Here is a 23,161-nt window from a genome sequence, read left to right on the forward strand (position 1 = left end):
ATATAACAATTTAAAAAAAATTTTGAACAACATGTAATAGGAAATTTCCAAAAAAATTTAAATAAAGTCAATCGAATCTACTATTAAAACCAAGGAACAAGTGTTACGACTAGGTAACCTAATTCAGCCTCGTCTCACCGAACTATTACGTATCCTGCAACATAAAGCGTCGAATTTTCCAGAAAGTAGTGAAAATAATTTTTTAAATTCAACAAAAATTACCACTAAATTCTCCAAAAGTAATTTTTAATAATTGCATAAACTTCAAGTTAACACGAAAAACTTCAGAAATATTTAACGATCAATTTGCAAATTTAATAGATAGAATTCATTCCAACCTCAACGCTAAAAAAGAAAACGATCGAGTCTTCCTCGTTAATTAACAAGTCAGCAGAAACCTGACTCGATCACGATCTGAATAATGAGGAGAGATCTCGACTCGCCGGTAAAAAAAAAAAAAGAAAACGAGACGGGCAAAAAAGCGAAAAATATTTCACACGTAGTACTACCATGTAAGAAGGTACGCGATCGATGAACGCCTGCAGCTCAGGATTCCCCGAATGTCGTCCGACCAATCTTCTTCCCTCTCCGTTCAGCACCAGAGCTGCCAATTGCTCCATATTCCCAGTCTCCAGCATCTTCTCGATCTCCGGATCCGCCGTCATGCTTGCCTCGTTCAGCTCTGCCTCTGGAAGTTCCTCGTGTTCCCCGACGATCACCTGCTAATCATGCCCAGGTGCAAAACCATGCGCACGTACGCTACGTGCCGATCGATACGGGGAAAATATTAATCGCACGTGACAATCTAGACACCGTAAAATCGATCGTTCTCTACTCCTTGCGTGTGTGTATGTATCGTGTCCGTGTGATACGCCCGATCGAACGATATTGTTTCGTCCACGGTTCACAGGTGTCTTTAGTGTTATTTCATTTGGATAATTGACCGGTAATTGGATGACTTTCTGCTGTTTCGATAGGTTTTTTTTTGGATGGAGTAGTTGCTTGGTGTATTATGTGGAAATTTTATTAAACGATGGTAGTATTATGCTGATGTGTTATCGATTTGGGTGGAAATGAAAGAAGAAGTAATACAATTAGATAGCACTCCGACGTCTTGTGAAGGTCTTGAGAACGTCGAAAGAGATATCCAGAGGACGTCTGAACGACTATGTCTTTGAAAGGATTTAAAAATGTCTTAACGACGTAACTTTTGTATATTGCTGAAACGTATTGATTCGTACGTTTTCAAGTCGTTCTAACCAATAATGGACAAAAAATGGACATTTCTAAGACGTGTGCTATCTGGGTACATAAAGGACGAAAATGTTTAGTATTTAGAAGAGGATATGTAACGTATTAGAAATTGTTGTCGTATAAAATGTCCCATGATTTTATTCGCGTAATTGAACACTATTACGACAGACACTTGTTCCATAAAAAAAAAAAAGAAAGTAGAAATATCACGTGCAACAAGATGTACACATATTTATACTGCTCTAGCAAATAAAAGTTGACATAGAACTGAAATATACTTCATGCGTGTTGTCTGGGTCTGTTGTGTGCAGAAGTTACATAACATAAGTTCTTTGCTTAGTTATTTATTTATTGTAATATATTTGTGCGTGACAAAGAACATACTGTATAACATCTCGATTATCGATCGTTTCTTACGTTCAGTACACATGATACCAGGTGTAGAAATTCATTCCGGTGTCTTTACATTAAATATACAAGTTCATCTGAAATTTCAAATCTTCCGCCATTTCGAAATTTCCAGGTACCAACTTTAACACTTACGAAACGTTGTACAACTTGGCAAAACGTACGACATAACCTAAAAAACGAACATTAACAAACACAACGACGTCGAGAAAAGGCACCTAATTAATTTCTACACCTAATAAACACCCTATCGCTTACAATCGCAAGCACAAGTTTGCTCGTTCTATCCGTAGGCAAAATATCTGGCTATAAACGAGTGAATAATCGAAACCTAGTATCTATCATGCGTTTCTACACCTTACATCTCCTATTCTCTCACTTATATACCTTCACTAAGGTCGCATTATTATAACATTGCTTATTTCGTAATCTTACTTTCTCACTTCAACTATCTATAATAAGTCTCGTTGTAAATAGAAGATTATAGTTTTGTGCTAAGAAACTCCTGAAAAAAATTCGATTCGTCTAAGTGTTTATGATGACTGTACCTGATCTTCGTCGTTTCCTGGATCGTCGACACCAGAATCGCCTGTGCTTGGCTCGTTTCTCTCCTCTTGCTCCACTTTATTCTCCTCCTCGTGATGTTCAGCGGCTTCCTTCTCTTCCGTTGTTTCCTCCGTGTGTTCAGCTTCTTTTTTACCTTCTTCTTCTCCTTCGTTCTCTTCTTCTTCTGGTTTATTCTCACCTTCTTCTTCCTCCGGTTTCTCTTCTTCGTCTTCCGTCTCAGATTTAGGATGTTCTTCAGCTTCTCGAGCCTCTGTACCTGTTACCACGTCATCATCCGAGGTCCTTTCCTCTGTTTCTTCAGGTTCTGCTTCGTGAGCAGTCTCTTCTTCCTTGTCCTCAGCACTTTCTGCTTCTTTCGAGTCTTCCGGATTCTCTGCGCTCTCTGCATGCTCTGTGTTCTCAGTGTCCTCTTTGTTTGTGTTTTTAGCATCTTCTGTGGTTTCGGTATTTTCTGCATTTTCTGCGGTTTCTTCTTGGTCCTTGTGGTGATCTTCTTCGACATTCTTTATCTATTTCATTAAATCGTTCGTTAATCTTATTTTTTTAATTCTGCATTTCTAGCAGATGAGTTTTTTAAAAAGCTTTCTTTCAACAATTTTGCAAGATTGGAGAATAGATTTTTGTACCTGTTCCATGGATCTACTGAAATTCTTCGTCGTTGATTCTGCGCTGCCAAATGCACTATCTATATCTGCGCTGCTAACTTTCTTCATTCCTCTCGATATGGATTCTTCGGCTTCAAGAATCCTCCAGTCCCAGTGCTTGGGATACGCGGTTCCAGAAACTCGAGGCGCTTCCGGTATCACCGTCAGCAGCGACTGATCTATGTCTGACGGTCGATTTTTGTAGAAAGCTGGGGCTTTTTGTCTCTGATCGAAAAATTTCAGAGATCAATTTATTTTCACGTAAATGGTGTTCGGTATTGCCTTGATAAGGAAGAATAAGAAAATCTTCTTTTCTGAAGACAACCTTTCTTTATTTTAATTCATAATTTCTTCTTTATTCTTCTTAATTCTTTATAGGATATAATTTTTCATATAGGAAAAATTATGAAATTCAAGAAATTGTCAACGATGAATCTTGAATTGAAAAATTATTCTAATTGGTGATTTTCTTTTTTGTATGATTTATTATAAATTTGTTTCTATATATTGTTAACAAATTATTCTAATTGGTGTTTTTCAGTTTTGTATGATTTATTATAAATTTGTTCTAATTTATGGAAAACTCACGTGATCTAATTTACTTTCGTCAGCTCCATACTCTGTTAACAAATTATACAAAACTCCATCGTCCTTCGCTGCAGCTGCATAATGCAATGGTGTCTTTCCATCGTTATCTTGTGCTTCCACGACAGACGAATGTCTCTCGAGGATTTCTCGTACAATTTCCGTGAATCCCAGTCCAGCAGCCTTTTTTAATTATCGAAAGTATTTAAAAGGAAAAAGGTGAAAGAACGTAGCAAATAATGAAATTATTAAATGTACCTTGTGCAGTACATTTAAACCATTACTGTCTTTGCCACGGAGAACTATGGGCGAAGTAGCGTCAACTTTACTTCTGAGTCCTTCTAAATCATTGTTTATCGTAGTTGTGTGAATATCTTTTACGGTACCCTTTGAAAAAAAAAGAAGCAGAATTAAAAGAATTAATTTTTAAAGCAAGCAAATAAAAATTGAGATTTGTAATTTTTATTTTATTTATTACAATGAAAAATTAATTTTCAGAATAAGCAAAGAAAAATATTTTCACTATATTGGTGAAGACTTATAATTTTTGTTTTACTTATTACAACGAAGAATTAATTTTTAAAATAACCACAGAAAAAGATATTTTAACTATATTAATGGAGAGATATGTAATTTTTATTTTGAAGCCTTATTTAGAAAATATTTCGAATAATTTTAATATTAAAACAAACCATTATGAAAGTCACAGCTTCCAAAAATTTTTTTACACGAGGATTGTTGCTGGTTTCCATTCGCAACTTGTTCCCATGGCCTTCCCATAGAACCTGTTGTAATTTCCCAATGTCTCGATTGTGAATCCATATTCTTATATTGGAAGGTTTGAAATCTAAGCCTGAAAAAGGATTGATTTTCCGTCAATATTAAAAATAATTAAAATCGTTTACACTTAAGCAATGTCTTCTTTCTGTCAACTTTCTTTCCCTCCAGTTTTCCATTGAAATGAACATTTCACCTATCGTGACTTCGAGCAATTTCATCAAAGAAAATGCTTGAGCAGCTTTCATGTCTACCTTTTAATTCGATTAGAATAGTCAATTTGTTCGTGAAACGTGGAGAAAAAGTATGCAAAAGTACATATTGAAATCGTACATGAGTTTTTGTAAAATACAAATCATAATGATGTAACATGTTTTCTCTGAGGCACGAATAGCTTCGTTAAAAATTCACGATCTGCAAGATTTGTAACTACACATCGCGTGTTGAAGCATAGTGATAAATATTTTAGGCACTCGTGAAACCCCCTGACCATTAAATATCGATCTTTTACTCGATATCGTCATCTTTCAGTTTTGCTGAAATAATGATGAAATAAAACATAGCAATCATTCAGAATATTTCCCGTGCTTCCTGCATAATATCTCCTCATATTGCTTTAAATACGCTGAATGATGAATTTCGGATTGCATAAAATTAGTACAATTTAAGGAAATCACCGTCAATGATGCAACTAGATAAATGTCTTATAACAAACATCTTAGTAGTATCAATGAGTCACTGATTTTTACATAACTTCACCGAGATGTTGAAATCGAGTGAATTAAACGATTAAATTTCTCGTTCAACGTGCTCGATGAGACTTACGTCGATTATGGGTTGTAAACTCCAGAAAACAATTTCTGGAGCTAAAAAGGAAATTTTTATATACTTGTACTAACTTTAGAAAGTTCAAAGTAGAGTCAAAAGTGTTTATGAAATTTTTGAACTTTAGTTTTTATCATATAATTTATGTAGGCTGTCGATAATTTGTATAAACAAAATAAGAAAATAACTCGTACCTAAGTTAGAAATAATAATGAATTATGAATTTGATAAATTAAAAAATTTAAAGAGTTACGAAAGTCATATAAAAAATATTTGAGAAATTTACTTGAAGTTTTCGTACAACTTCTACTGTTGCACAATATTATTCAATTCCTTCAATTTCTGAAGTTCCGGACATTTTGGGTATTATTGAATATTTCTGTGTTTTGAGTATTATTCAATTCATAAATTTGAATCTTCGAGTATCCTTGAATATTTCAATTCCTGAATTCCAATTCTAAAGGTTCAAATACTTTGAGTATTCCTGAATATTTCAATTCCTGAATTTTAATTCTCAAATTTCGAATACTTTGAGTATTCTTGAGTATTTCAATTCTTGAATTCCAATACTGAAATTTCGAATACTTTGAGTATTCCTGAATATTTCAAATCCTGAATGACAATTCTCAAATTTCGAATTGTTTGAGTATTCTTAAATTCCAATATCTAAATTTCGAATGCTTTGAGTACTCCTGAATACTTAAATTTCCAAAAGGCCCATAAAATTAGTGAATTAAAAATGCAACTAATTTTCAAACTTGCATGTACTCACGTCACAAGTTTAATTTATATTATAATAACCATGCACGTGGAATGTAACATTTTATTTCGACATATAGATTGCGTGTTGCAATGGTGGATTAATAAATTTTTGAAAAGCCAACCGAGTGCACGGACCTCGTCATTTACTGACACGTTTACATCGTACGAACACCGTCTGCTTTCTTGGTAAATAGATCAATCAATGTAGGCGGAAATGCCTGTGTATATTGTATGCATTGCACGTTCAGCTTATGTAAGCCGCTACGTAAAATATCATACGTTTATAATAGGTTAATGCAACACCGAGGTCTGCCAATTTAATGATAATTCCAATGTCAGTTTCAATAATTTAATGGCACTCCTGCTTACCGTTCTGTATGAAACGAGTATGCTTCATTCGTCAATTACTTGTTTAAAAAACTTTCGTTTGGACTCAGGTGTATTTAGATTACAGATTACAAGTATGAAAACTTTTCCATTGATTGAGCTTATGTTCGATTAGAATAGTGAAATATTTTGAACAATTTAAAGAGCTAAGAGTATTCTATAATACTTCAATTCTTGAATTTCAATACTGAACTTTCGAATACTTTGAATATTCTTGAATATTTCAATTTCTGAATTCCAATTCTGTACTTTTAAATACTTTGAGTATTTTCAAATATTTCAATTCCTGAATTCTAATATTGAAATTTCGAATACTCTTGAATATTTCAATTCCTCAATTTCAATTCTGAAATTTCAAATATTTTTAGTATTCTTGAATACTTCAATTCCTGAATTCCAATATTGAAATTTTGAATACTTCGAATACTCTTGAATATTTCAATTCCTAAATTTCAATTCTGAAATTTCAAATATTTTTAGTATTCTTGAATATTGAAAAAAATTTTGACATTAAATAACCACCTCAAAGTTAAACTCCGAAAATCTCATAATTTATTCTTACGAAATGGAATACAATTGTTACGTTACGATGCCAAGAAGTCCACATTGATTTACCGCGGAAATTTACTATCAACTTCGTCAAACTGTTACTCACATTTTCTACGAACAGTTTACCATGCAGTTTCAATTGGCAAACGGAGGAATGTTACAAGAATTTTTTTCTGGAAACTGGCTTGGTCGTCGATCTTCAATGGGAATGTTTATGACACGCGATAGTGACAGCATAATTTTCTTCCCAACATCTTACTATACCTACTGTATGATAAACCTGTCTTACGTAAAAAATCGATCACGACGTAATTGTTAATTTTTCACTGATCATTGTTATTTCATTGTTTTCTTGTTGTCATCGAATTAAAAGGGAATGCTATAACATCGTTATAATGTCAATAGAAGTTCTGCGAATTATAGTTTTTGACGATTCCTAAATAATTCGTTTGACAATCGATCGGTGCTTGTCAGTCTATCGATCGTCACAGCTTTCCTTTGCCTTATAAATTTAAGTTCTATCGATTACTTCGGGTCATTACCGAGAAAATTTCTATAGGGTATAAGTCAAGGAATCTATAGTCATCGAAGGTGAGAAATCAACGATGTGAATCCCAAGGTTGCCACTGACCGTTTGTCCAGCTGTTCGATCGATTTATTTAACAAGTTTCTAACTGTGTACTCGAAACGTAGGAAATATAAGATGAATAAAAATAGAGTAACTTTTATGAACGTTATTATACATACATTTTGTAATTCTATTATTCTATTCTCTACAGAAGCAGAAGTAAAATGTAAAAAATATTATAAAAATATAAAACAATTTTTAATTTCAATTTAAACAATTGTAAAGGCATATAAGATGCAAATTTTGCTCGAAAATGAAATTAGGTGTGATCTGATATACTTTCTGTCTAAAGAGAATTTGGAGAAATAGAAAATTTTGATAGTGACCATTTATTGTGAAAATAATTATCATAAATGTTCATATTTCTTTGTATTCGTATATTTTTCTTTTTCTACTAATTTACCTGACATTTTTCATCGGACTAAATAAATATAAGTTTTGATTTTAATAATAATTAGTTCAAGTATGCAGAAGAATTTGTGCAGATACTTGATCAAAGTCACTCACTTTCCTTGCTAGTGCTGGTCTTCCGGCGAGACATGCTCTCTGCTTCCGGTAACTCTAATTCTGAGCTATGTTTCAGATAGTAAGCAGCAGGATTGCCCTTTTTATCGCAGATACTCGCGTCGCAGTCGTTTTTTATGAGAACATCCCAAATTGCATCGGGATCCTTGCAAGCAGCGCAGTAATGCAACGCTGTTCTACCTTCCTAAATGTGAAAAACACTTCGATTACAATTTAACAATTACATAAAATCCAAAAGAATTCCAAAAAGAAAAAAAAAATCATCGACGCAAATCTACAAATTTAAAAGCTATTCCATTTAGTTCCCTTCATTCCAATACTAATCAAATCATTTATCAACACTCAAACAAAATTAAAACGAACATAATTCTTTATTAATTAATTAAAAAAAGAAAATTGGAAAACAGGGAGAGAACAAAATTCACATAAAAATAAGTTCTTCCTAAGTTAAATAATTTATGAGAATTTTTATGATTCACATCTCTATTTTCAATTCTACCACGAAACTACCGTAAACACATCGATTGAGAACGTTAGAACTGTTTGAAAAAACAAACGAACTTAAACCGGTCGTTGAAAAATTTCTATTCTGAAAATAATTTCACCAAGCACAGTCGTTCTCGGCAATGACAAGCGTGACAACCATTAGGGAATGAATATTCCAGTGGAACGGCGATGTAAAACGCGAAGTCGCCGACAGGTAAATGGCGAATATAAGGGTTGAGTCGTGATCAAGGGTGGAAAAGGGGTGAAACGGTGGCGTTTGCCATATTACAGGCGCTGCGTGCGCCTGGACACGAAACCGGATGACTGCAGGGAAGAACAGGTGGTTTACACTTTGTTATTAGCCGCGTCACGTGATGCGGGAAAGACGATCGCCGTTACGAAAAATGGCTTTTCGATTATTCAGTAGTCGAATATATCCAGCGGGAAGTGTAAACAGCATCGTCACGACACGATCAACACGTCTGAACGATCTTGCAAATGGGGGGAAAAAAGAAATCATTGTTTAACCTGTCAAATCATCGTGATTCTTCCAGTGGATAATTGATATTACGCTTACAAGTACTTGGAAAGATCGTTGTTTTCTTGTACCATTTTCTTTAGAATTTTTTAGATTAATTGCCTCGATTGTTCTAACCAGGACTGTATTTTTACATAGTTACCGGGGGGGAAAAGGTATGAGCACAATATTGTGACTTTTTATAATTATTTCTTTCTTTCTTTTGTGCTTGCGATAAAAATGAAGTTGACTAAAATGTCGTGGGTTAATCAACGGAGATTGTTATCTTTGGTAGACGATTGTAACCTGCGCTTTATGTTTCAAGCGTTTTCACCCTTTCACCTTTCACACGAAATCTTTTCATTTACGCTTCGATTCGTCTGGTGGAATAGAAAGATAAGCGGTTGAATAGATTGTGAATAAATATGTTATTCATGAGTTTCAATTTGTGAGGTTATTTCTTTGAATCTCTCGAACGAAGAATTTTTATTTATAGTCGAGGTTGAAAAATGTTGAGAATTCAGTTTAACGTGCACCTGCTATTACTGATAAGAAAGAGAAATCGTGTAAATTAATAAAAAACAATAATAAATTATATAGAACAGGTAAACATATACTTAAATATTGAAAAAAGCTGAATGATAAAAATTACTCTATCTTTCTGTTGAACGGTAATAGGATAATTTTGCACGAGCCATTCGACAATGTCCTGTTGATCGTGGCAAACTGCTTTATGGAGCAAAGGAGTTCCAGCTGGATCTTTCGCTATAGCCAACTTCTTTTTAGGTGCCTCTGATATGTATTTCTGTGTTTCCGCTAAAGAACCACGTGAAACCGCGTCGTGCACTTGAGAGATTTTTGTCTGGTTATTAAAAGAAAACGAAACACTTATTTTCTTTTTTTTTTCATAAATAAAGGTGGTATAATCCTAATAGAAATGAATCTACATGAAAAAATAAGGCGAAAATGTGAAGTAACATTTTTTCATACGGAGCCTCATTTCCAAAAAAATCAACGTTGAAGATTCGTGGAGTGGGTGCACTCGAAACTCCACAGAAACCTTTTCTCATCCATCGATTTTTTCAAAAACGAAGTTTCGTATGAAAAAATGTTACTTCACATTTTCGCCTTATTTTTTCATGTAGATTCATTTTGTGTTATAGAACAAAGTAGTGTACCAAATAGTTTGGGAGTCCTTTTAGGAAGACTCTAGTTCTGAGATCCGGAGAATGTTCACCTAACAGACGTGCTCCACGTCCTTCCAGAACAACATGCTCTAATTTCTCGAGATCACCTCGTTGCAGCCAAGATTTTATTGTTGTCGGGTTCATCTGCGCCTGAAAATGCACATAGTAAATGAAGTTTTATGAAACTTGAAGCACTCCAGTGTGACACTGAAAAATTCAATTTCCTTTTTTTCGCATTTTTCGAATTTATACGTTGCATTTTGTATGTTTGCATTAATTTTTCATGTGGAAGGATATTAGTTCAATCCAGTACACGGTCAGGGAATCACGATTCTTAAAACACCCGCTATTGATTATCCATCAGGCTTATCGAATCCAGACCGCGTGCGTCTAAGTTCATATTGATGCGCAGATTATTCGACATAATACGATTCGTCCATAAAATCGTAGCCTGTGAAAGCTTTCTATGATATTTCTAACAATAGAAGAAGTGATCTTTCTTCTTAGTAAAGTAATTAAAAATTATAGGAATATTAATTTTATTACAAATTGATTCATTGACAAATTTCATTACAGGAATTTTGTGTATTTTTAGAAATTGGCTATTTGGTAATGCAATTTTTACTTTGCTCCTATTTAAAATTCCTAATGACCACATTGAAAGTGCACAACTCCTGTGAAAAATGTATTTATAAGTTGGTCATTAAGGAAAACCAATAACTTCCTCTTCCTCCATTTCAGGAAACTCTTTACATCTACCTATATTTGAATATTCCATCGTTGCATTCCATTATTTAATTTGAAAACCATTCATTGTCAACATAGTCTTCACTTCCTTTCAGTCTTAAAATTTGCTCAAATCTTTACATTTTAATCTGTTACTATCACACACTCAAATTGCATATTCTGCATAAATTATATTAATTGAAAATTTTTTCTTTCCAAAAAATAAATCTAACAAAGCCACAAAGTATCACTAATAATAAGTATGTCATTTCAAATCAAAAATATCTGCAAAAAAATGGTACAGTCGACCTATACCACTGTCATGCTCGAGCAATCAAATTAACACTTCGTCTGCTCGATCAATTTCGAGCGTGAGCGACGCGAGAACCTAAATTGCAAAACGGTGTCAGAATAAAAAGAAACGTAAAAAACAGCACGAAAGAGAAACGGTATTTACTTTTACCACGTTCAATCAAGTCAAAAAAGTCGTGATTACGCTTTTCCTGTTGCTAAAGCGAACGGTGAATCCCCCGGTTTGTGGGTCGCGTGTGAAGCCAAATGTAACACAAATATACCGCGTGTGACGGTATTACAGCGAATTGCGCGGTTCAATTTGCGCCGTGAAATTCGTGTGGAAACGGGCAAATGGAAAATTTTCGTCGAGACGTGGGTTACTAATTTATTTAGGTCGTTTCCTTTCTTTTTCTACGAAAGGCGTTTAGTAAAAGTTTTAAGTAGAAACGGTCATGTGAGACGATTTGTAGCGGTGAAACAAGGACAGGTGATAATTTTGATAACGATAAGGCATCGTCGTGCGAGCCGATGAAACACATGATAAATACGTAGCTAGGTGACTAATCGTAAATTCGATGGTGATGTTTATTTTTAAGTAGAAGTGAGATTAGATTGTCCGGTGGTTTATGGAAAAGTATTTGTTGCTGAAATTGTGCAGTAATGTAGTAATTATGTGCAAGTTGTAGGTGGCTTGTTACGTGATTGTCTGATTAGAGGCTAATTTAGCGGGAAAAATGTTGGAAATGCTTACTATACGTGACACACTCCTAATCGATTTACCGTTTGGAACGAATAAATTGATTAGGATGGTGGAGAACGCTAATTAACTCCATTGAATAAAGATATTACGAACGAGTGTTGAAGTTAAGATTAAACATAGTAAGAGTGAAGTGGGAATTTTTGAAAAACGATTTTAGGTATTCTGCCGGAGTTAACTATAATTTTTCCAGTATAGAAAGCGTAATATTTCATTAGGATAATTTTCTGCGATATACATAATAAATTTCTTTTTTGACTATCTTTAATTATCTCGAAACGATTCAATTTCAAAATTTTTTTAAAAATCTCATTTCTTCGCTCATTATTTTTAACCAATAACCGGAATCATTGAGAAAAGAAAAGAAAGGTTAAGGATAAATGTATAATTGCGATAATAGTGCCTGCAGAAAATTATAGTAAGCAAAAGTGCATGGGAAATCGCTAACGAAAAAATGTTTATTAATATTTCTAATTATCCTGAAACCCTTTAATTTCAAACTTCTCCCACAAAATCTCACTTCTTCCCACGTTATTTTTACCCAAAAAAAGGGAATCGTTAAAGAAGGAGAGGAAAGGATAAATGTATCATTGCGACAGTGGTGCTTGCAGAAAATTGTAACAAGCAAAGGTGCGTGGAAAAGTCGCGAACGAAGCGTGTGCATTGATCATTGTCGCCGATCATTCTCGTGAAATTTACCTGATCGACTTCGTGTCACGAAATTCTTGTCATAGCGACGTCATAATTCGCGGCATTCTTCGACACAAGAAAACGCGTCGGAGCGGCACGAAACACGCGGAAACGAAGATCGCGGCTTTGTTGCGTCGGAAAGTGAACATGCGACACGAGAAAGCGTCGCGCGTCGAATGAAGTCGATGCCGAGCGTCGCGACGCCACCTGTGAACTCGTTTCCATAGGATTCACCGGGTCATCCGGACTGGACATTCGGTTCGCGCAGAAAAATAGCAAGTGAAACGCCATATTTTTTTCACTATTTTTCCAGTTATTAGGTCGTTGCACGTGAAACGACACGGAATGATAGAGGAAACTTGTAATAACAAACCACAATAATGCAGGCAAAGTTAAATTTTCAGAATTAAAGTGCATTTCGAATTTTTATAACATCTTTTTAAATTCGTTTCTGTCAATGAATTGCAAGAGAATTTAACCTATTATTATAAAAATCTGAATATTGATAATAAATTCCGACGAAACACATTTTTAATTGTAGCTTTATTGTTGAATTCTATTTTTTTTTTTTTGGTTAAAAAATGTTTAAACGCTTAAGTTAATGTTTTGTTGTCCTTTACTTAGCTGTTTTTATCCTAAATACTGTTTCAATTCACAAAGAAGAATCGCTCGAATTTAATTGGCGTCCATTTTTTATTTTTAATGCAACCCTAACCTAACTTTTTCAGCGAAAGAAGCGCATTTAAAACAGTGAATTGTAGATTTCGCTTTTTCATATGACAATCTACATGATTCTAGTTTATAAAAGCAAGAAGGAATCTTCCAGTATGTAAAATTAGCCATTTCATATGCAACAACCTAATAAATAAAGAATGAGGGTGCAATCTAAATCATGAATACCTGGCTGCTTTCTATGGCTTCTGTTCTCATTGTTCACCTACATTGGTACTGAGAAAATAATACAAGTCCTGCGTTTATATTTACATATGTGCACGAAAGTCCTGGAAATTCGATTGGTTTTAAAGTTTCTAAGATAGAATTTACCAAATGGAAAATCTACAAATTATGGGAAAATCGAGGGAAAAAGTTATTTAACTTAAAGAGAAAAATCAATTTTAATTCGATTTACCGAATTTTTTCAGGCAATTATCAATAATGATACTTTATTTTTGGTGTTTATTCAACTTTTCAATATTTTCTCTGTTAATATGTAACAATGTCTTCTCTGTCTAATATGTTCTCTGTCAAACGTAACAATTTCCTATTTTTAACGACTTAATTACGATAATGATGCGAGTATATTTAAGGGGAGAAGGCAGAAGCTAGAAAAACACCGGAATCCTTGAATCCCCGTTACTTCAAGGCTGGTCACGAGGCCAATCTGTACTTCCTATACAGAGAACCCCCTTTCGAACACAATTACGTCACCATCGAAAACTTGTTAATTAAACGATAATTTTAATGGCCTAAATTGCGTGAACTGTTGCACAGCCAGGAAATCGGCTCGATAAAGATGTTTTGTGCGAATCGAGTGTTACAGTTCGAGGTACACATGTGATGAAACATTGTTCGTCGATATTTCGTATCTCGTTGCAATTATCTTGGGGAAATTTCACGATTATTCATTCATCTCACAGAAATCTAACATTTGACAGCATCCTTGCCTCATTAGAACCAATGATTAATTTGTAACAGACGTTTATGACACGATTGCTCGAAGAAGAGCGAAACAACAGATAGATAAACAAGGGAACGAAATTCCACGTCTTTGAAAGATACCGGGTTTTCCCTAATTTTAAACTACAGGAGCATAATCTACAAGTGTAAACAAGAAAAAAATGTTATATGAAGTTCCGTTGTAAACGCTTTATTACGAAGTTATTGTACAAGCAAATATCGGGTGCAATATACAAGGTGTCCAAATTTTTTCGGATGAAACTTTGTCAGTGTATTCTATAGGTATAAGTAAGAAAAAAATGTTATATACATATAGGTCCTTTAAAGCTTTATTAAAAAGTTACAGCAATATGAAGTAGGAAAGGAATGGTAACGAATGTGCGATTATAATACAAAATAGGAATATATTAACTGCATGCAAGTTGTGTTTACTACTTGAAATCGTTGAAAATGTTGAATCTAACTTTTTCCAGCGCAATTATTGTCTTGTGTCCATGGCAACCACAAATTCGTTACCATTACCTTCCTGTTTCATATTTTTGCTATAATTTTGTAACAAACCTTCAAACAACCTATGTCTATATAACATTTTTCTCTCACACATACCCATAGAACACGCTGGCAAAGTTTGATCCAAAAAAAATTGGGACACCCTGTATATTACAAACTGCGCCCAATATTTGCTTAGAACTTCGTAAATAAACCGTTTACAGCACAGCTTCGTACAACATTTCCTTCTTATTTTCACTTGTAGATTATGCTCCTCTGGTTCATCACGAAAATTAAGAAACACCCTGTACATACATGTGCATTTCTCAAGCTTCTTCTTTTCCAGTTACCATTTCCCTCGCGGGCACAACGAGAATAAAGGCTTGCCGGGTAAGAAGAGAAGAGCTGGACTTTCGTATTAGAAGTTTAAATAGTTAAACGAGCTGCTTCATATTTAAATATATACATATACTTTACGTTCCCTTTATAAATATTTACCGTACACGTTTACCGAATCGTGTCCTCCCCTTAATAGGAAGAATCGAAGGGACGGGACACGTATCTTTTATTCATCGTTACCGTTCCCATTAGTCCTCGAATGGCTGCAGCCTAACGATTATCGACTTTTATATATTCGACGCTGAAGATGCTTCGACCAATTGTTTTGCTCGCTCGCTAGTCGTTTACCTCGTTTACTTATTTAGCAGAGCACCTCGCCAGTAGGAATCGATATACCCGGTGTGGAGCAATGACACATCGATCATGTTGTGTGAATCTTTGTTCGATCGTGCCACAACAAACGAAGAGATATGCAATCTCGTCAAACAGTAGAATCGCCACGCGGCGCGGCACCGCGCCGGGGAAACTCAGGTTTAATCGTTCGACAACGAACTTTCGTTTATTTCTAAAGCGTGGTTGCACAATTCCGCAGCCTTGGTTTTTACTGATTTCGAAAGCGTGTTAACGCGATATACCTGTTTTTCAATGAAAAGTGCAGATATGACGAATATAAGCGATGTGTTTTCCTCTTTTTCGACGTGTGATCGAGGTAAAATTATTTAATAATGAGTAATGTCGTTGGAAATTAATTGTATTGGGTGCTTTGTATTCATTGTGGAGAGATTTTGAAATTAGTACACAAACGTAAGGGAAGGTATTCTTATTTTCCAAGATTTTCTTCTTTTTTTTTTTCAGAGATCCTAAAATTAATTTTAGAAAGAATAATTTCTTTACTTTATTTTTAAAATAAAGCAGTTCAGCTCTGAGTGACTATGTTCCAATTAGCATATGTATGTGTGCGTTCGTTTTCAGGCGAGTAAAGAGTAACGATGAGAAAAGTAAGAAATTGAAACGTCCATTTATATTTTAAATTCAATGATTCGTCACGCTTATTCGTCATCATACTTTCTTTTATTTTCCAATGAAATCATGTTGGATGGATTACGTGCTTACAAACTCCTATCTAACATCTCGCTTCATGAATTTTTCTCTTGCATTACTCGTCAAACATTTTAGATAAGTAACAATGTGGCAAAATAGCACGGTGCAAAAAGAGTGTTCAGTTTTTATTACAGACGCATTTAGCACAGAAAAATTATACAATAATGTGTACAAATTTATGCATTTCTATAAATTTTATTAAATAAGTATTAAAACAGTAGTGCAGACGATGTGACACAAAGAAAAAGAAGAACATCTAGACAGTTACTCTACGAACCATTTTGGTATCCTCTAAGTTACATCATTTTCATCGAAAAAAACTGTTAATAATTAGCTGTTTAAACATTAAACTTCGTTCGCATAACACTGTAAAAGTCGGTAGCCATGACTGAAACGATTCTCACGGTGAAACACGTACGAAAGCTAAGGTGTCTGTTGTTCGACTGGCAACGCGTAATTTTCCACGTGTCCTAGTCAACCACTGCTTTTATTATTCAAGAAGAGTATAGCACAATATCACCTATGCCCCAGTGTCGCAACGAAGAAGCCGATGCAACAAATTCATGCTGACCAGTTGAACATTTTTAACCTTTTCGCAAAGAAGTGGGTCGCATGTGTTCCACTTGAGTACTCAAATGAAAATTGATCTTAATTTCGTGTCTATTGAAGACTCGATGATTGATAGATGAACAAGAGATTCTTAAAAGAAATAATTCTGTTGTGAAAGGGTTAATTCACGATATCATTTAACGCTTATAAATAAAATTCTTTGGAAACGTTTTCTTAAAAAGGAAAGAGATAATTGAAAGATGCAGAATTTTGAATTATCGAAGTATTCGATCGCTAGAGAATTTAAGTATTATTCTAAATGAAATTTTCTTTAAAAAAAAGAAGAAGGGGTAAGTAATTGAAATACAGAGAATTCTGAATTATCAAATTATTGGATCACCAGAGAATTTTACTCGAAACTCTATTTTACCAATATTATCATATCAACTTTGAAACTATCACGGTATTTATTAAAAGTTTTATTAAACGAACACAAATTTCTATTTAACATAGATAAAGTCTCTTGAACTATGAAGAACTTATGTATACACACACTCGTTCCTTCCTTATAATTATAAATTATAAAATTGTTAGCCTGATCGTACGATCCTTTCGTTTCTTACATTTTGCACACCGATGGATGTGTTAAAGCAACTGGTAATCGAAACATACGACGACATTTGTTTCCTTGAGTTTTAAAATATTGACAAACACCTATATTTGTCGCATCAGCGAATACGATATGGTCTTACCAGTTGAAGTAACAGAATCAGTTAGTATTTCAACCTTGCGACACAGAGCTGCAATATCTGATCGTCAGAATGGACAAAGTAACGTCGATTTTATCGTTCATCGTGTTTTTTATTTCATTCGTCTCTGCGAGTGGTAATTGTCAAATTAACAATGTAAATTAAATTAAATTTGACGAAAATTTCAAAATCAAATTTTCCTTGAAATTTTTATTCACACTGTATGTGCTTTTCCAACGTAGCGAATTCATTTTAGAGAGAAGTCTACATAGAACAGACTTGAATTGTAGCGGTCGTGCTTACTATAACGTGACACTGGCTGCATATTACCCTAATTTCGATAGCGATGACGTGTCTGACTACTTGGATGTTAGGATGAAGAAACTGAGGACCTTGCAGGTTCGTTCTTAACCCTTTGACTTACAATTTCTTGTTTGCTGACTACAGATCTGATAGTAAGTATTGATTATTTATTGTTTTAGTAACATATTAGGTAAGAAAAGCTATAATAAAATTTATTATAGATTAATTACAGGGAAAATTACTATTAAAATGAATTTTTTGCAGAATTAATATTAACCTTTTGTAAATTTTATTTTGGCCAGAATCTGTGTCAAAGGTCAGGCTCATTGTTATAACATAAAAGGTTAAATTTACTTCTATTGAACAATAATTAATTCTTATCAAAAGTTAGATTTTTCAGGGAAGAACAAAAGTCACTTTTTTAAATTCAAACAAACTTTCTCTCTCTTGAGAGATCTCTTTAAAAGAGAAAATGTCTCTTTCAGAGAAGAACTTTTCTGCATTGAATTTAAGCGATCTCGACTCACGAATGATTCGAAATCCTCTTAATATTACACGAAACAATGTTTCTTCTATGTCACTTCTATATTACTATGGAAAGAATATACATATATTATACAAGGACATTATGTATATTTCACTAGGATTTTCTTGACGGACGCGGTGAATTCGTGACCGTTTCCATGGACCTCGATGGAGGAATACCATATGGCACAAAATTATGCATACCTCAGCTGAACGAAAAATTTCAACGACAGATTCCACTTCAGGTATAATTTACCATTCAATATTACATCCTCGTTATTATACAGTAGAAACAGACATATACATTCGTGTAAAAAGAAAACATATAGGTGACTTTGAAAAAAAAAGAAACAGAAAAATGATATTTACAAAAAAGTATTTCTTCATCTTATTTAATATTATAATTTACATGATATTAAATGAATTAATAATTACGTATTAATATTTTTCAGGCTAGAGACAGAAGCCACTACGACGATGTTAAAACGAGTTCGCCCGATTTTTCTCACCTGGATATCTGCGTGAGAACCGAAGAAGATACTTACGATAATTCAGTAAATGGTATTGTGACGCTTTATGTATAATTACATAAAAATTCTAAAATTATTCGTAATTATTTTCCTTTATTTTATAAAAAATAAACACAGCTAATAATAACTATATTGTGGAAAATAAATTTCATAGCGATAGTTTGCCATTGATCGTCAGATCGATGACCATTTAGGCCAAGTTTGAATCAGCTGGTAAAGGCTATCTCCTGGACAGGAAGTTTGTGTTGTTTGTCGATGGCCAAGCAGCTTGTAATTTTCTTGAATTTTTCCAATCGCCACACCGTACTTTATCAAGTCTTGAACTGCTTTTATGGCTGCTGCATTAGGATTGTGACCTGTGTGCGTTTCGATAGAAAAAATCGTTTAATTTTCAGAATTGTTGAAATAAAATGTAACGGAAAATTATTATATTGTAAAGTTTAATTTATTTTGTAGGTCCTAGGTTTATTATATTATACAATTTTCTAAAGGGAAAATTAATTTTGTCTCGTATTGTGAAAGATTCGTAAGTGTTACTTTTCAAGTAATTCGGTGATTGTTTATACCGTTCAATTTTACACTTCCTTAGGCGACTTCACTTTTCATCATAAATTGAAGAATACATAGAAAAGAGGACGAGACTTTATTTTTTATCTATTGCAATATTTCAATACACGTGAATATATTTTTTATTATAAAATTCATTTTTGTATTCAGAAATGGAAAAAGAGATGAACGTGTGTCATACAGTGTCTTTGTGTGACTGTGAAGTAAGAATTAATTAATTCAATGTTTAAAATTCATTTTACTCAAAATAACAATTAAGTGGACATTAATCCCTTTCCTCCTGCACTCTTCATATGATTTAAACTGGTTGTCTTATAAAATACACTTCGTGTCATTGAAAATAGTGACAAACTTACCAACAAAATTGCCGATCATGCAAATTCCAATGCTCTTCGAGTTGTAAGGTATCGAATGTGAACCGTGCTTGCCCCACCCTCTTCCTTCATAAATGTTTCCGTCCTCTCCAACCAAAAATTGGTAGCCTATGTCCTCCCAATTCTTTTGATTCATGTGATAATTCTAGATACAATAGCAGAAACAATAAAATAAAATATTTTCCAAATTACACTTTTCAAATTTTAAACAAACTATTCAAAAATTATCCCGATTTTGTGTATCTCCTCTTACACTTTTGTTTAATACTTAAAAAGAAAACGTCGAAGGAATTTTTCACTCTTATTTAAAAAAAATGATAATATAATATGTATAGGAGAGAAATTTTGAATTTTAAGTTCAAGTTTCACATTCGATAAGCAAAGCAGAATCGTTCACTGTATCAATCACCTGAAAATTTCTCACTCTAGCCTGACAAATTGCCTGAGTTGTGCAACCATCAGACGCTGAATGATGAATTACAACAAATGGCGGTGGATCCGTTCGAAGATTTCGCAGGGTTCCTTTCGGTGGCCTGGCTCCCCAATCTGCCCTCGATATTATATTTGGCCGGACTAAATGATATTGAAATAATCGACAAATTATTCTTTTCCTAAATAGATGTTCTTCTTTTTCTTTAATCATGAGAACGTTGTATGCACGAGTGTCGAATAAAGTTCGCGGAATACATATTCGACTTGAAGTAGAAAAATAAAACAACTGTATCGTCTTGTCGGAGATTTTGGACTAATTAGAGAAAATTAAATTACACTCGAAATTTATAAGTAACTACAGCTTTTCTTAATAAAATTTTTAAATTATATATCCTATCGATAATAACGAAAAAAAAAAAATCGGAGAAATAATATTGTATGAAATTTTCCCCTGACAAAAGTGTTAATTTTCGAAATCACATCAGTGATAAGGAAGAAAAAATTTCAAACAGAAGAAATGCAGTAATTTAGGAGAGAAAAAATTGAACGAAATCAAAATGCCATAAAATGGTAAATAAAACTTGAAAAAGGTATACTAGCGAATCAACTGTTCGCTGTTTCTTTTTCACTCTTAATTTAGCAGCTGAAAGAAATATTTTACAACTGCTAGAACGTTTTTTAACACGTCTCTTTTATTATTCAATGCTAAACATGAACGTGTCAACGTGAAATAATTATTTCCCCGGATCTCTCTTATAATTCATGGCCGTGGGGAATCATTTTCTGTGAAATTATATTCCCGTGAACGTCTTACACATAGGTGAACAGTGTCATCGTACTAGCGTAACAATAATTATCACGTTTGCTTCGAAAAGTTGCCATTCATATCACCGAATCGATTATTCCGGGAATCCCATGCGAACTCAGGCGTAATTAAAATGCTTTGAACCGAGAGATATCGGCTAAACGATAATAACCTGACCACAAATAAACACTTTTGACGTTACGTGTCGAAGCTGGGCTCTTTCCTCAAATATTCCGTAAAAATTCAAGTGTGTTAAATACTAATTGTTTCTGTCGTTTCACTTTCTCTTTTTCCAATAATAGGATTATGTTTTGAGGAAACTTAATTAGGGAATTTTATTTATTAGACTAGAATTAGAATTTGTCTACTTCGTTTGTTTTCTTTTTTCTCATATTTTCACTTCAAAACTATCGTTAGATTAAAGAAATTCGTTTCGAATTTGGAATAAACAACTTTTGGAATTTTTGTTTTAGTAAAATTAATAAAAGGAGATACACACGTTATTTTTACTGTAACAGTTATTTATGCAATAGTGTGACTCGTGTTAATATTAATGTCAGAAAAATTTAACGATAGTATTTCAGTATCAATCACTCTAAAATACACAACTTTCAGAATTTTAATTAATAAAATAACTATTTTTACTATATTTTAATCCTAGCATTCCAAAGTAAACCTGATCAATCTTCGACCACATTTCACTCTCACCCTTGCTCCATAAAAATTCCCCAAAATTCCAGCACATTTGAGAAAAGAGCCGAAAACAGCGAAGAGAAGAGAACAAATAAAAATAATGCTTTACAACAATCGTTTTCCATAGAATCTACTTTCAACATCCACCGTAATCGAACTTCTCGAATAGTTCAAAGAGCACCGACACTTGCACTGTTTTTTCTACGACGCACGGGCACGTATCTATCTTCTAAAGCGTAATTTTCAAGGAACGATTTATTACGAGGTGTCTCGTGTACAGCACAAAGCAACACTTGACAGCTTGAGAGTAGTAGAAGGCCGGCTATTAACTTCGCCATTTTCATTCACCAGAATGTACTGACATTGAGGCATGTAAATTCGACAAATATATAAGACACGCGTGTACGGTCGGGTGTCAACAATTCTTGATCTTCGGCCTCTGGAGCAAGATAGAATAAAGTGATGGGAGGGGAGTACTGTGATGAACGTTTAAATCTCGATCGACATTCATCTGCATCAGCTTCGAATTGAAACGTCAATGCCCAATTAAAGTGATTCCCTTGTGGATGTTAACGAATGCTTCAAATAGACGTTACAGACGGATACAGCTGTAACAGTTTTTATAATAGGTCTTATATTTTCTCAGGAGAATACTTATTTACCAGGATTTATTTTCTTTTCATTCTCAGAGGAAACGTTTAAAGTTTCAACGAGGATGTTAACTCGCATGATTTCATGGCAATGAATTCGTTTATTTCACTTCCTTGTTTTTGTTTAGGTATATAGAAAAATATAAGGAAGTGAGAAATGTATAATTTAATGCTAATTATTTATTGCTTAAGATTTTTTGTGGGTTTGCACTGTGTTACAAAATTCTTTTTTTTTTTTCAAGTATGCTGGTACATTTTTAGAAGTTTATTTTCTTTTCTCTATGCACATCTTCTTGATTAGGTATATTTATTTCTGTGATATAAAGTAATCGTAAAATAAGTGTGAGATTTAATACTAATTGTTTATTGCTTAAGATTTGTACAATATTACAAATTTTTTTTTAAGTATGCTATTATATTTTCAGAAGTTTATTTTTTTTTTTTTTTTAGTTATCTCTGTAGTACAAAATAACCGTAAAATAAATGCAAGATTTAATAGTAACTGTTTATTGCTTAATATTTGTAGATTTGTACAATATTACAACATTTTCTTTTTTTAAGTATGCTATTATATTTTCTGAAGTTTATTTCTTTTTCTATACACATCTTCTCCATTATATTTATCTCTGTAGTATGAAATAATCATAAAATAAGTGTGAGATTTAATACTAATTGTTTATTGCTTAAAATTGGTAGATTTGTACTGTATTACAAAATTTTTCCTTTCTTTCCTAAGTATGCTATCATATTATTTTTAGAAGGTTTTCTTTTGTACACGCATCTTCACGATTATATTTATCTCTGTAGTAT

General features: G+C 33.5%; 3 protein-coding genes across 3 annotated transcripts in view; 1 reads left to right on the forward strand and 2 right to left on the reverse strand.

Moving 5' to 3' along the window:
* Nucleotides 1–16,603, reverse strand: part of LOC108572170 — a 24,188-nt gene extending 7,585 nt beyond the window's left edge. The window contains exons 1-11 of the mRNA XM_017934368.1: nucleotides 16,452–16,603; nucleotides 10,093–10,251; nucleotides 9,567–9,776; nucleotides 7,894–8,095; nucleotides 4,151–4,311; nucleotides 3,717–3,845; nucleotides 3,462–3,641; nucleotides 2,856–3,098; nucleotides 2,363–2,738; nucleotides 2,211–2,323; nucleotides 510–722 (exon numbers count right to left, since the gene is read on the reverse strand). Coding sequence (XP_017789857.1) covers nucleotides 510–722; nucleotides 2,211–2,323; nucleotides 2,363–2,738; nucleotides 2,856–3,098; nucleotides 3,462–3,641; nucleotides 3,717–3,845; nucleotides 4,151–4,311; nucleotides 7,894–8,095; nucleotides 9,567–9,776; nucleotides 10,093–10,251; nucleotides 16,452–16,454 — 1,989 coding nt within the window. The 5' untranslated portion in view covers nucleotides 16,455–16,603. The remainder of the gene's footprint in view (nucleotides 1–509; nucleotides 723–2,210; nucleotides 2,324–2,362; nucleotides 2,739–2,855; nucleotides 3,099–3,461; nucleotides 3,642–3,716; nucleotides 3,846–4,150; nucleotides 4,312–7,893; nucleotides 8,096–9,566; nucleotides 9,777–10,092; nucleotides 10,252–16,451) is intronic.
* A 941-nt stretch (nucleotides 16,604–17,544) lies between these two features.
* On the forward strand, nucleotides 17,545–18,884 carry LOC108572192. The gene is made up of 4 exons (XM_017934392.1): nucleotides 17,545–17,608; nucleotides 17,729–17,871; nucleotides 18,420–18,545; nucleotides 18,753–18,884. The coding sequence occupies exons 1-4, from the start codon at nucleotides 17,545–17,547 to the stop codon at nucleotides 18,882–18,884; spliced, it is 465 nt and encodes a 154-aa protein (XP_017789881.1).
* Nucleotides 18,885–19,004: 120 nt separating this feature from the next.
* Nucleotides 19,005–23,161, reverse strand: part of LOC108572154 (peptidoglycan-recognition protein LF-like) — a 7,697-nt gene continuing 3,540 nt past the window's right edge. Inside the window, exons 4-6 of the mRNA XM_017934350.1 lie at nucleotides 20,181–20,516; nucleotides 19,754–19,916; nucleotides 19,005–19,186 (exon numbers count right to left, since the gene is read on the reverse strand). Of these exons, the coding sequence (XP_017789839.1) occupies nucleotides 19,005–19,186; nucleotides 19,754–19,916; nucleotides 20,181–20,516 (681 nt within the window). The remainder of the gene's footprint in view (nucleotides 19,187–19,753; nucleotides 19,917–20,180; nucleotides 20,517–23,161) is intronic.

Source organism: Habropoda laboriosa, unplaced genomic scaffold (genome assembly GCF_001263275.1).
Source record: "Habropoda laboriosa isolate 0110345459 unplaced genomic scaffold, ASM126327v1 scaffold107, whole genome shotgun sequence".
NCBI lineage: Eukaryota > Metazoa > Arthropoda > Insecta > Hymenoptera > Apidae > Habropoda > Habropoda laboriosa.